The sequence below is a fragment of the Camarhynchus parvulus genome, chromosome 3, assembly GCF_901933205.1.
Source record: "Camarhynchus parvulus chromosome 3, STF_HiC, whole genome shotgun sequence".
Taxonomy (NCBI): Eukaryota; Metazoa; Chordata; class Aves; order Passeriformes; family Thraupidae; genus Camarhynchus; species Camarhynchus parvulus.
Window position 1 is genome coordinate 12,367,294 of NC_044573.1, and position 13,565 is coordinate 12,380,858.

General features: G+C 38.9%; 1 protein-coding gene across 1 annotated transcript in view; it reads right to left on the reverse strand.

Moving 5' to 3' along the window:
• MSH2 (mutS homolog 2) overlaps positions 1-13,565 on the reverse strand; it is a 46,694-nt gene that overhangs the window by 3,761 nt on the left and 29,368 nt on the right. Inside the window, exons 8-14 of the mRNA XM_030945879.1 lie at positions 12,843-12,952; positions 10,715-10,838; positions 9,547-9,697; positions 6,572-6,669; positions 5,289-5,534; positions 3,606-3,810; positions 2,559-2,806 (exon numbers count right to left, since the gene is read on the reverse strand). Of these exons, the coding sequence (XP_030801739.1) occupies positions 2,559-2,806; positions 3,606-3,810; positions 5,289-5,534; positions 6,572-6,669; positions 9,547-9,697; positions 10,715-10,838; positions 12,843-12,952 (1,182 nt within the window). The remainder of the gene's footprint in view (positions 1-2,558; positions 2,807-3,605; positions 3,811-5,288; positions 5,535-6,571; positions 6,670-9,546; positions 9,698-10,714; positions 10,839-12,842; positions 12,953-13,565) is intronic.

The window sequence follows — 13,565 nt, forward strand, 5'->3', positions numbered from 1 at the left end:
TGCTTTTCAGGTCTGTTTATACATTTCAAATGACATCAAACCTGCTACTTGTTTCACAACACAGTTGTATCTGAGCTGCCTATATGCACATCCCTGATGGAGCAATATGACAACCCCAAAAGGGAAAGAGTGCAACACTAAATGCAGAAACTTAGGTGAGAGATGGATATCTGACTGGAGACCAGGTATTTAAAGATGAAGACTTCATAGTGTTGCATCTCCTCTGACAGAGGTTTAAGTAGACAGATAAAAATTTTGTGTCTCCATGCTCAACAGCACTTCCAAGAAAATGGGTGGAACAAAAAGACATTGCATGTACAAAGATGTGTATGACTAAAAATGGCAAAACTGATTGAAGAAAAATATGAAACTGGGCTTCTCCAGTTCTTATCATGACCAGAATGGCTGAATTAATACAGGTTTTAAAAACAAAAGGAGTGGGTTGAAGAACGAGAACCCACCGAACAGGGGAATATCAGGGGGCTTTACTGTAGGAGCTGCTGTTCCAAGGGATGTAGAAGGTTTAGATATAGTGTATATTGACTCCCTCCTCAACCAACATGTTCAAACTGAGGCACCTAAAGGTGGCTTGTTGGCAGATTCTGTCCATCACCATCTCTTGCTGCACAAAAACCACTTGGTATGTGCACTTTCAGCAGTTCATGGCTATTTTTATGACTATTTTTATTCAGTTCCAATGCCACACTAAGTCACCTTTTAAGCACCAATTTGAGCCTGAACCTTCACTTTGTGGAAGGAGCTCAACATGTGCTGGAGAAGATGGGGAACAGCAAACTAGGAAAGAACCACAGACCCCTCCCTCCAGTGGGCCTGGCTGGGAACCAGAGCCACAGCAATTTGGAGTAATATTCAAGCAGAAACTGGGCATTCCCTAGGAACATTCCTTACATCAGCTCCTGCTGTGATTCCCCTTGCTCAAAGCAGTCTCCCACAGCTTTACAGAAAAGTACCCAAAACCTAACTGCAAGATTATAGCCAGAGGGGAACACAAAATGAGAAGTGGTCATACATGTAATCTACAGGCAAGAAATGAAGTAATTTAATGGATTTAAAACCAGAAGAAATGAGTAAGAAATAGGCAGTTAGTAATGTCATAGGAGCAAAACCAGCAAGGTATCAGACCCAGGATAGCCAGAGTGTTCTACAGTAGCCCTGCTCTACCCATTCAAGTGTTACCTAAGTCATTCCTCCACTGTGGAACTCAGGAGAGGAAAATTAAGAGGTATACAGAGCGAGGAGTACTCCGCCCACATTTTAAATCAAAACCTCAGCCCAGAGGCTGCCCACCAAACTGAAATACTCTAGTGAGAACAATCCAAAATCACTGTAGAGTTCACAACTAAATTAGAATGCCATAAATGGGCACACCTTGCAAGGCACAGTTACAGCTCTGCTTTTTTTAGCAATAAATACAGGCTCCTACTGAAGGGAACAAAAACAAATTATGGGGATATAGGGAAACAGGACAAATAGATGAAATTATGCCTAATTAAAAATTGTTCAATTTAATACTGAAAGGAATAACTGGATCCACTAAAAGACTTTAATTAAATACATCGAACTGAAATTATACTAACAAAACAGGCTACTTCTTGTTTTATTGTGATGCCATTTGCTAAAAATTAACCATGATTTTTCCTACATCAAACTCCTGTATAAATTGGGCAACGTAAGACTAAGTCTTATTACAATGAAATAGCCATTATTAAAAATTGTCAGCACATAAAAGGTGCACTCATTCCTTTTAAAAGAACAGTTTAAGAAATATAAGTCTCTTCCATCAGCAGGTTAAAATAGCTGTTTTAGGAAAACTGAAAAGAACTACTGGAACCCTTCTTCTTTAAAAAAAAGAATAAAAAACACACATGCACAAACACAACTCCAAAAAAAAAAAAAAGCGAGTTGACAATGATGTTTTTTCATAATGTTGGAACCCTGATTACTGAGAATTTTAAACTTTCTGTACTGACAGCACTGACCCCCAAGAGAACACTGCAATTAACCTGAAGCTGTAGAGAAAGCTTCCAAAATTGAATAATAGAACTAAGATTGTAAGTGTGTAGTTTGAACAGAAATGTGTAATGTCACATAGCAAAAAACTTGGAGTTTTAAGATTTTGAATACAGTAATACATACAAAACAAAACAGAAGTTTCAGAGCAGAAGCTAGTCCTTCTTCTTCATAAGTTTAAGTAATGTTGTGTAATTAGATAAAAAAGTCCACAATGAGGGTCACAAGTAGTTATTAAGTTAAAAATAAAAATAATTTAAGTGCCATTTCTTAATTAAACAGTTTATCCTTAGAAGACCTCCTAGAAAGAGAAATATGGCTCCATTTTTTAATTTATTAGGAAAGCACAGCAGAACTCACAACTTATAAGACTGTAGTATAAATAAACACTAATAAACATCTAAATCTGAATGACAAACACTATCTCACACGTTTAATCCCAACCTTAACAAGAAAAAATATTTAAAAAATCCACACATGAAGATTTTTCTCTCTCAGGGCAACAGGAAGCTGAGACCCGGCCTTACCTTCCTTGACCCGATAAAGCATGGTGAGTGTGTCATCGCTGGTCAGAGCAGTGACATGGAGGTTATTCACTGTTGGCACTTGGTCAGCAAGAGCTGTGAGCTCATGGAAGTGTGTAGCAAACATGGCAAACCCACAGATTTTGGTGGCAATGTATTCTGAGATAGCCCAGGCTAAGCCAAAGCCATCGTAGGTGGAAGTTCCTCTTCCCAGCTCATCAATGATTATCAGGGAGTTTTCAGTTGCTGTCCTAAAAGCACAAGAGCATTTGTTAATGTTTGAGAGCAGCATGAACTCTGGATTTTCGAGTATCACAAGTTCTGCTGCGGATGCAGAGCATGGAAGAGGCAAAAGACCCTTCTTATTAACAAATATAGTGGCGACACAGCATCGCACAGATCATTCCACACTAGGTTCTTGGTCCCATTTAGACTTTGGCCTTTTGGTAGCAACTCTGTATTGACCACTGGAATAAACAGAAGGCTACTTCCAGAACTTTTGCACCAGCTAAAAAGAACTTGAGATTCTCAATTGTATGTGCATTTCCCCAAGATGAAGGCAGGAATGATGAATCTGACTCCATGTTCTCAGAAAGCTAATTTATTATTTTATGATACTGTATTATATTAAAGAATACTACACTAAAGAGTACAGCAAGGATACTTACAGAATGCAAAAAAGATAATAATGAAAACTCATGACTCTCTCCATAGTCCTGAGACACGATTGGCACTGATTGGCCAATGAGTCAAAATAATTCACAGAAAACGAATGAAACAACCACCTGTTGGTAAATAATGTCCAAACATATTCCACATGAGCAAAACATAGGAGAAGCAAATGACATAATTATTGTTTTCATTTTTCTCTGAGGCCTCTCAGCTTCCCAGGAGAAAAATCCTGCGCGAAGGGATTTTTCAGAAAATGTCAATGTGACAATTCTCCACTAAGATTCCCCACAAAAGAAAAATCTCAAATGCACCTCTCTTAGAGCACTTCTTTTCCCATCAACCCCAACCAATACAATCAAACAAAAGCACAGGACTTGCCTGAGGATTGAGGCAGTTTCCAGCATCTCAGCCATGAAAGTAGACACTCCTTTGAGCTGGCTGTCTCCTGCTCCCACCCGAGCCAGGATACAATCCACAATCGTTATTTCTGCAGACTCACAGGGCACAAAACACCCAATCTGGGCCATGAGAACAATCACCCCTGTCTGCCGGATGTATGTTGATTTTCCCCCCATGTTAGGGCCTAAAGAAGAAATTTTCCAAAAATTAATTGAAAAAGCATCATCTTTTTACAATTCAACAGTTTTTTAAAAGGAGAATAGGCTCTAAATTAGAACAAAGAGTGTTTAAATTTATTACTCCTCTTGCCAGAAAAGAGCAGCAAACTTGTCTAACAGGTGCAACAGGTGGCTCCAGGGCTAACAAGGCTTGATTGTTTGTCTTACTGAATGCTCCTTTTTCAAAAGAAAGGTGATCACAGAAAATCAGGGGCCTTCATAAGCTTTGGGATTTTTCAAAAGTATAAGCAGTCATCTAAAACATGCATTCATACCTAAAAATAATAAGCTTTAAATTAAAAAATTATCAGTATTTATTTCTGCTTAAGAATTGAGGTGAAAACAAATTATTACAAACAACTATTACAATTTCTCTGTAAAAATGAAAAGCTTAGTTACAGGCTGGGTACAAGCTAATGGGTCCCTCAGAATCAGCAAACCCAGATATTAAGCAGTTAATTGTAAATGAAATACAAATGAAATAAAAAGTATTATCCAGAAAACCGATAATTAAAACCAATTTTACACTTTTGCTAACCAGAAAAAGAAGCGTGTTACCATGCATTAATTCAGATTTTTGATTTTTCTTTTTGATTATGTTAGAAGTGCTCATTAATTATTCTCTAATTTCAGATCTTTGCCACTCAGAACGTATGTTAAGGACATCTGGATGGAAATTTAGATTCAATTAAATCTATAAACACTAAAAATGTTTTAGTGTGTAGTAAAATTATCTTAATTACACCAGAGAAAAGGGTAAAAAATGGTACAGTCATTGAAAGATGCTTTGCATTTAAAATCAACTTTAATGCTTCACAAAGAAAACACTAACAAAGTACAATTGATGCCTAGTGGAATTTTCCAAATCACTTTAGCAGGGTCAGGCTTTTCAGCTCCTGAGGTTGCCTGGCTTGTGGAGTTACATTCACTACGGTCTTACTTTATGGAAGGACTAATTTCTTATTTTCTACAGTCCAGCAGCCTCTCTTTTCTTCGCAAATGACTCTTTGTAAATTAGTGATCACCTCCTCCAAGCAGTGCACTACAACTAAAATGACAATAACCAACTCCATTAGTATTAGTTTGGATTATGAGAACTGTGCCTGGAGAAGAGATAGAATATCCACAGTCAAAGGTAACACTTCACATGAACATTGTGGACACTTTAAAAAAATATATAATCAAAACTAGCAATAAATAATAGCTTACAAATACCCTCCCTTCTTTTCCAGAGCTAAATCTTACTCCCCTTGCAGAAAGATGATAACTCAGTAGCTGCTCGCCCTTGATGAGAGAAATAGTTTTGACAGAATTTTATTAGCTTGCTGATTTGTTTTGCCTGTTGCTGGTTTGGTTTTTCCTTTTTAAAAAGACATCATTATTGAAAATACCCGAGACATTCACAAAGTAAACAACAAACAAAGCAGAGAATGGCAATATTTACCAGTAATAATGTGGAACATCTGCTTGCCCTTCTCGAAGGTGATGTCATTGGGGATGAAGGCCACCTCATCCTGCACCTCGATGCAGGGGTGCCGGGCCCCTCTCAGCACCATCCTGCCCTGGCCCTTCTCCAGCACCACGGGCCGCACGTAGGGCACCGGGGCCCCGTTGGACACGTGGGCAAAGCTGACAATGGCATCCAGCTGGGCTATCACATCGTTCATGGTCTGCATGGGCTCTGCATAACCTGTGTGCACGCAGGAGATGGGAGTTCAGTGCCATCAGCCAGTCTTTTGCTCCTGCTGAGAAGGTACCTTGAAGCCTACACTGAATCCACCAAGTTAATTCATCTGCAATAACAATTGTCTTCAAGAGGAAAGGCACCTCCTGGGAGAGCCTAGGATGCAATCCTGAAGCTCCCATGCCTTGAATATCAAGGAGACTTCCCCAGACTAAGGAAAGGAGGGGGTAAGGCCATGTTGATTGTTTTCCTCATCTGGAAATCCAGTAAATTTCCTTCATGAATAATACACAGCACTCTGATGCTCATGCAAGCAAAGACACTTCAGACACAGCACAGACACTTCAAACACAGCAGCCATCTGTGTTTGTGTGAATGATGGGAGGGAGAGGTCTGTCAGATACAGAGCCTGTGACACCAGGCTAGATGGCCCAGCATCCCCAGTAACAGCTTTTGAAGTTTTGGTGTCCGATTTTCTTCTGTGAAAGGGATGAGGGACTGGAGTCTACAGCCCAAATTCCCCAGTGTCCCTTCTGCTTTTGGTGAAGGATAGTAAAGAATGCCCTGTAAGTAGGCAATCTTGGAGCAAAATATATGGAAATAACTTAGGAAACCAGTAATTTTTATTGCCATATAAGCAGTGACTAACTTGATCTTATACTGCTTCTCAATGTTCTTAAACCTCAGGTCCCACTTCTTCAGTTCTCTGTTGTCCTTTACCTCTTCTGCTGTCTGGGTGAAGATGCCCAGAGTCAGGGAGGTAGGTGGAGGACAGATGTAACCCTTATGGCCTTATTTTTGTTCCTATTGTGGGATTAGCATTTGCACACACCTCATCACTGCACATTTGCAGCAATGCCAGGAAAGGGTCTGGCGACAGAAGACAATTCATATTTCAAACTTTCAACAGCTCACACCTCACTTTTCACACCAATTCTTTGTGCAATATTACAGTTTGTCTACGTGAAAGACCCTCAAAGAAACAGCAAGTCCTCCCTCCCAGCACTCCAGACTGTGACACACATCAACAGTGGCATATTCACCTGAAGCAATGTTAATGATTTCCTTAACAATTGCATCCTGAGCCTCTTCATACTCTTCCCTGTTCTTTATATATTCATCATTGATGGCACTCAGTTTGCTGTGAACAAAACAAGAGTATTTAGAAGCTGTAATTTTCTGCCTTCACCTACAGTGCCAAACTTTTGGCCTCCTCATCTGAATCTATACCAAGTGTCCTCAGCTGTTTTAACAGCAAGGCTCAGCACAAAGACCACAAAGCAACTGACCTACAATTCATCCACACCAAGGCAGCCTCAAGATTAATTCCAAGTTTAAGATCACCCGTAAGGGCCAAACCAGAAATTCTAGCATCAACACATGACATCATCTATGTTTGTTATAGAACTGCTGTGTGATAAGGACTAGCTCTTCAAAGTGAATTTCTGGCTATTTTGCTACATTTTGCTGCTAAGCAACGGTGTAATTAGCCCAGAGTCCTACAACAGGCTTATCAGATCTGAAGGCATTGACTTCTTTCATTTAGTAAAAACCTAAATTAATTACTGTCACTATGAACAGGTTCTGATCTTCAAACTAAAGTAAGCTGAAATAAAGACAAAGAGTTTAAACAAGTTTTTATTCTTCTCAAGCCTGTCTCCTAAACAAAGAACAAGAGTCTGCAAGACTGAATAAGAAACACACCCAAGTAGCGTGCCCACACTACAGGCAGAAGTCAGTCTTGTGCTTCAAGTACCACCTACAGAAGCAACTATAACTTAACTAAGTACAGAGAATTCTTTTTTATTAGTGATGCACGGGCTGCCTCACTAAGGGAAAGTAGCAGATGACAAAGTACAGGTTCTAAGTACATCTTCTCAGTTACAGACAAGCCTAACTTCATCATGCATTTAGATTCACAACATATTTGCAATCAGAAAAAAGCTGTTTTACATTTCATGGATGTTTTCAAAAAATATCCTCCAAGTAAATGTTAAAACAAAATGCAATTAGGGTTTACACTTTGTTCATTTAAGTAAATTGGTGTGAAATACACCAGCATGTTGGGGTCTCTCGCTGCTCAGAGTGACCCCGAGAAGAGTTCCAAAGTCTCTTTTCCCAGCCCGGCGCTTGAAGAAGGAATCAGGGCTCTTCATTTCTCAGTCTCAAGCTTGTTCATTGTATCTCATCTATAAAATTCTTTCTCCTGACCTGCTGAGGTCTGCTCAGCAAAACAGTCCAGGCACTCTGCCTGCCCCCAGGGCAGTGTTATGTCTTTATATTAAAAACTATGTATACAATGTTTACAATAACTTTCCAATACCTATCACCCATGTTAGACAGTGAGCTTCTACTCTAAACCAATCTGTAAGTGCCACCATCACAGCAGAAGATGGAGGCCAAGAAGAAGAAGGAGAAAGGCTGGACACACCCAGATCCCTCCATCTTGCCCCCCTGAATCCCCATTCTAAAAACCCCAAAATCTACTTTTTCACCTTGTGATAAATTCACTATCATTCTACCTAATTTGTCATGGCTTGCAGATCTTCATCTAAGGTTGGTAACTTGCTCCATGGGTCACAATCAAAACCACAGGCATTCTGGGCTCTGTGCCAGGGTCTCTGAGCCCCCTGGCAGTGGTCTTGGCTGCTCAGGACAGCCAGGGGGATGCCCTGGGTCCTGACAGCAGCACATTGGCTGGTGTGAACCACTATGTTTGCCCTCCTTTTCAAACGATTTATAACTATGGAAGTGAGTGATTAACAGAAACCAGTCTCTACACCATCAAGAAGCTGGACACAAGCCAGCAGCGTGGCCCTGAGGCAGAGAAGGCCAAGGCCATGCTGGCTGCTCTTGCTAGAGTGGACCCAGTAGGTTGAAGGAAGTCATTCTTCCCCTCTACTCAGCACTCCTGAGATGACATCTCTGGTTTTGGGTTTTGTCTTCCCAACACTGAACCTGGAGCAGATGCTCACCACAAACGTACAGAGCTGGAGCATGAGGCACACAAGGACCAGGCTGAGAGAGATGCCTGCCCAGGCTGAGAATCTGGGGTCAGCTTGGAGGGAAGAGGCAACAGACTCTCCTTGGAGGTGCAGAGCAAAAGAAGCAGACCCTAAGATCCCAAGTTTCTGTGAGGAAAATTCTCATTAGATCTGATCAGGAAAGTTTTCATCAATAGCAATTCAGCACTGGAACTTGTGCCCACGAGCTGTGAAGGATACTTAGAAGATGGGCACTTAGGCAAAGCCTTGGGCTACCCCATCTAAGCTTGAGATGGGATCTAACTTCCAAAGCGCATCAGCTTTGAGTGAGGGATAAGAAGCAGCCTTCAACCTAAATTATTACCCAATTCTGCACATGCAACTTTCTACTTTGTTTCCTCTGTATAAAAACACTGAAGAACAGAGAAACATCTGACGACTGATGCAGACCCTGCTCCTGCTAAAAAACTCCAGAAGAGCTAAAATTCAACAAAAAAATACAGACTTCTCAGCTGATCTGTGTCAGACTTGCTGTCCAGACAAGGACACATTGAAACAGCCTCAATGCAATTAACCTGAAGACTTAATTTTTTTTTAACTGCTCAATTAAAAGTGCCAAGAATTGAAGTTCAATGCACAAGACTAACAGAAATTAGAGAGGATTTGGAACAAAGGGAAGAAAAAGGTAATCAGCAACAGAATTCTGCATGTCACATTTGGTGATAAACATAAATTCCCTACTGCAGCTTGTGTCTGTATAAACACTCACAGTAAAAGCAATTATGATACTTGCTGCAGCTAAAACAGAGAAATTAGCCCAAGACAAAGGACCAAAAATAGACAACAGTTGGCAACATAAATGGGGAATGCAGCTTTTAACATAAACTCTATGCCAGTCCTGCTCAATATTTCAATCTGTGAGCCAATTAAAAAGGTGACAGTTTGTAGAGAATCCAGTTTATCAGCATAATTATAAAGGAATAATTCTATTACTTTCAGAACAGGCTTAAAAAACCACCAGTATCATCTCATACCTGTTAGTAAATTTCACACCATTCTTCTGTGTATCAATGATTCCATATTTCGAATTGTTACGGAGAGCTTTTTCCTCCTTACAAGTTACCCTAAAGTGATGCCCAAACTGTGAATTTGTCTCCAGCTTGATACTTTTGCCAGCTTCCAAACCTTTCAGATGAAAACAAAGAAAAAGAAACCAGCTGTATTATCACAAATCCTGCAGCCTGTGCTATTCCTGCTCACTAGCCCTCAGTTCCCATGATTTAGCCTCTCTTACATGACCTAATTGAGTGGACCTGCATTGGTTCTGTACAGCTATGAGCAATAAAATACCCAGACCAAACACAAATATATATGGATTTATTCTCTGCTCTTACTTTAAAGTGCTCTCAAACTGCATATTCAAATCAGGCTCTCAAAATGCAAGGACACTCTGCATTGTTGCTGTTAGCACAGCACCTTTACTTTCATGATCCTTCTACTAACACATAGCTCTGTTACAAGATTTCTCATTCCATCGCTACACAATCTTGGCTTTCCTTCTTCTCATTCAGGTATCATCTTTACATACACACACACAAAAAAATCTAAACAACAACAACAACAAAAAAGCAAGCTCTTAAAGGTGTAACCCAAAATAAGTATAGAGTTGTCAATTTTCCTTGGCATATTTGTATTAAAAGTTGATGGCTTTTTCTTTTTCTTAAAGTTGCTCTTTCAATTCATCAGCTGCACATGGAATTTTCTGCATAGGATAATCAACACTTTAAATGTCTCATTTGCTGATGAATTATATTTTGCAAGGAACATCAAAAGAAAGCTGAATGGACACTCAGGATAATGCACAGAAGGGGGGAAAAAAGGGCAGGTCCTCAAAGAATGTAAAACAGAACTAGAGCTAGCCAAGAGTTTGATGAGTTACAGTTGTACAAAATGGATTCTGTAACATATATGATCATTTCTGAAATAATTTGGAATGTTTAAAAAAAATTAAGGCAAAATTATAAGCCAACAATCCCTCTGTTTTCAACAGCTTGTACTGCAACAACCAAAGTCAGCCCAACTCAATAATAAAAAAAATGCAAATATCCTTTAACCGTTTAACTTCTTTATACCAGTTTTCATCACCTGATTGCAAAACATTTCACAAAGGGGACACGGATGAAAGGCAGTTCCAAGCCCTACCTAGCTCTTTGGCTGCAGTCTTTAGTAAGGACTGCATTTTTTCTTCCAGTTCATTCATCTTCTCTCTTAATTCTGTTAAATTAGGATCAAAAGAAGCCTTGACGAGAAATTCATGATTCTCCACCTAGAGAAAAATAACAAGAAAAAATTATATGAACATAAGCAATAAAAAAAATCTTCCTGATCATACACAGTGAAATGAATTTACTTCATAATTCACACGAAGTTTTTTATAAATATATAATGTTGTCATGCAATGTTGTTTGTGATAGTTGGTGTCTGGTTCAACTGAAAAACAAACACATCTCAAATACTTGTTTTCTCACATAATGTACTTCATACACGCAAAATATACCAATTTAACAGACTCCTTTCTGCTGAAATGGAGTTGTCTGCACATTTATTTGCAAACAAATGACTGAGCAGTAGGCAGGGCAAAAAGGGAAGCCAGAGGGAATGAAATTGTCATGTACATGATCATTTCTGCTACCCTGGACTTAGGCAGCTAATCAAGCCAGAGCATGGCGTGTTTCAAAACAAGAAGCCTTTGGAAACTGAAGTTTTTGAATCAGTAATTTCTGCCCCAAAAGAGACTCTAGAGGTTTAGGAAGGAACCTACATAGTGTCACAAAAATCCTACCAATTTCAACCCAGCTCTTGAGTTGAAAAGCAGACACGGTTCCTTCTAAGCTTAAATTTTCAGAGGCGAGGATGAAGCATTTCATCTTTTTGTTGTATTTCATCTTTTTTCTCTCCCTTCCCTGTGCTTCCACTGCCAGGTGGCTATGTACCAAAAGCACCACCAAACTTTGAAGTTGCCCTGACTTGAGGAGGAGGTTGGAGTAGATGGTTTCTCAAAGGCCTCTTATGATTCTGAGATAAATAGGAATGGAAGTGACAGTTTCTCAACTTTTATTACAGCTAGGTAAATGAATAACCATATCCCACGCTTTTTGAACTTAGATGTTTCTTTTTATATTAGAATGGATTATTGACATAATTTAGTTGCTATGGCAACCTATCCTTCAATTGCACTCAGAATAGAACTGTGTATTTTATTTGAACTCCCTCAAAATCCAAGAGGAATTTCAAGTCAAAGTTCAGATTCTAGTGTTCATAGGGACAAGGTTTATTCTTCGGGTAAAACCAGTGTTGGCTTATCTATAGACATTTTCCAGTACCTTGAAGGAGGGGAGAAATCAAACTTAACATGCCAGATTCTATGGGATTTGACTAAAAATAACTGACTTGTTATTCTGTTTAGAAGGACAACAAAACATTTTTAAAGTAGAACTTGAAAAGAAACTTGAAGAGCTGGACTATGAAGGGTGAAGGCTTAAACAGCTGTTACTTTTAAAGAAAACAGAGTCCCAGGGCACTCAAACTGCATCAACAGATGGTCTGTAACTGGTAAAAAGCTATAAATTTCTTCATTACCATACATCACAAATTACAGCAACATGTCAATCAAACAAGTCCTTCCATAAACAGTAAAATGCAGTTGATGGATGCACAACACAATACAAAGAAAGAAAACACAGTGCTCCTGCCTTTGGAGAAAAGTATGCATGTTCAAAATTTTTAACTCAAATTCAACAAATGGCCCTTCCTACCAGGTCTGGCACATGTTTAGGTAGCTCTCTTATTTCTGCAGTCAGCTGAGACCTTCACTTAGGATAATTCTAACCCCTGGTTAATAAAAAAATAAAAGAAAATCCTAAAAGACTTCCCAAGTAATGAACATATCCTAGGCTACATCTTGGATTTGAGACTTATCACTGTAACTTTAAAAATGCAAAGTGGAGAAATGACAACATTACTTCTCCACTTTTAATATTGATGAGATCTTTAAAAAATAGTTTCAGGTCCACAACATCAATGCACCCAAAGCTTTTTTCACTGCCTAGATAATTTCAGATAGTGGGTGAATATCCTGTTGAGTACCCTGATACACTAATAACAGCCTTCATATATTTCTAAATGTAGCATATATTTCTATATACAGCTAAATTATCACTAGCTACTTAATACAGATGATCAATTAAATTTAGTTCATATAGAGCAGATTGCAAAGCTCAATAAGCAACTTTAATTGCTGAGTAAATCCTGCCCACACAACATTTCATACCTTTTCCATGTCCAATGTTGTTTCTATCATCTCCAGAAACTTTGAGAAGTCAGAGCAGATATCATTAAGAGGTGTTATAAATACAGCCAACAACAACATCTGGTGAGCTCCTGTTACAAACAAACAAAAAAATTATCATTCACAAACCCCCACAGATCTACCAGAATTCACTTATCCAAGATAAACAACACAACTGCTTAGCTGGTTAATTTTACAAAGATGGGCTATGAATATTTCACTGAAACACATGTACATTTTTCTAAAATTGGTGGGATATTTTTCTAAATATCCCATCTACATTCTGATTAAGCCTGTACCTATTCTGTCACCTTTGCTCATAACTGGGGGTATTAATTCCCTTCTACTATGAGTAAAACAACAAACAACAGTATAAAAGCAAACCTATTGTCTGCATATTACCAATTCTTGCACAGAAAAAGTTGACATGCCTTCTGCAAAAAATGTGGGTCTTATCTTCCACACTCACAGCTTTTAATTCTTCTTAATAAAATATTACATAATACTGGGAATATCTGGTAATTAAATATGGACATAGCAACTGAAGTGTATGTTATCAGCTTTTTTTTTCCACAAAAAAAGACCACATTATAACAAGGTCTTTACAGCAACTTCCTTCCACTACACAGGAAGGCATCAAAATTAACAGAGATACTCTGTAGCACCAAGTCAAACTGCACAGAACACATATTGGCTGGAAATCCA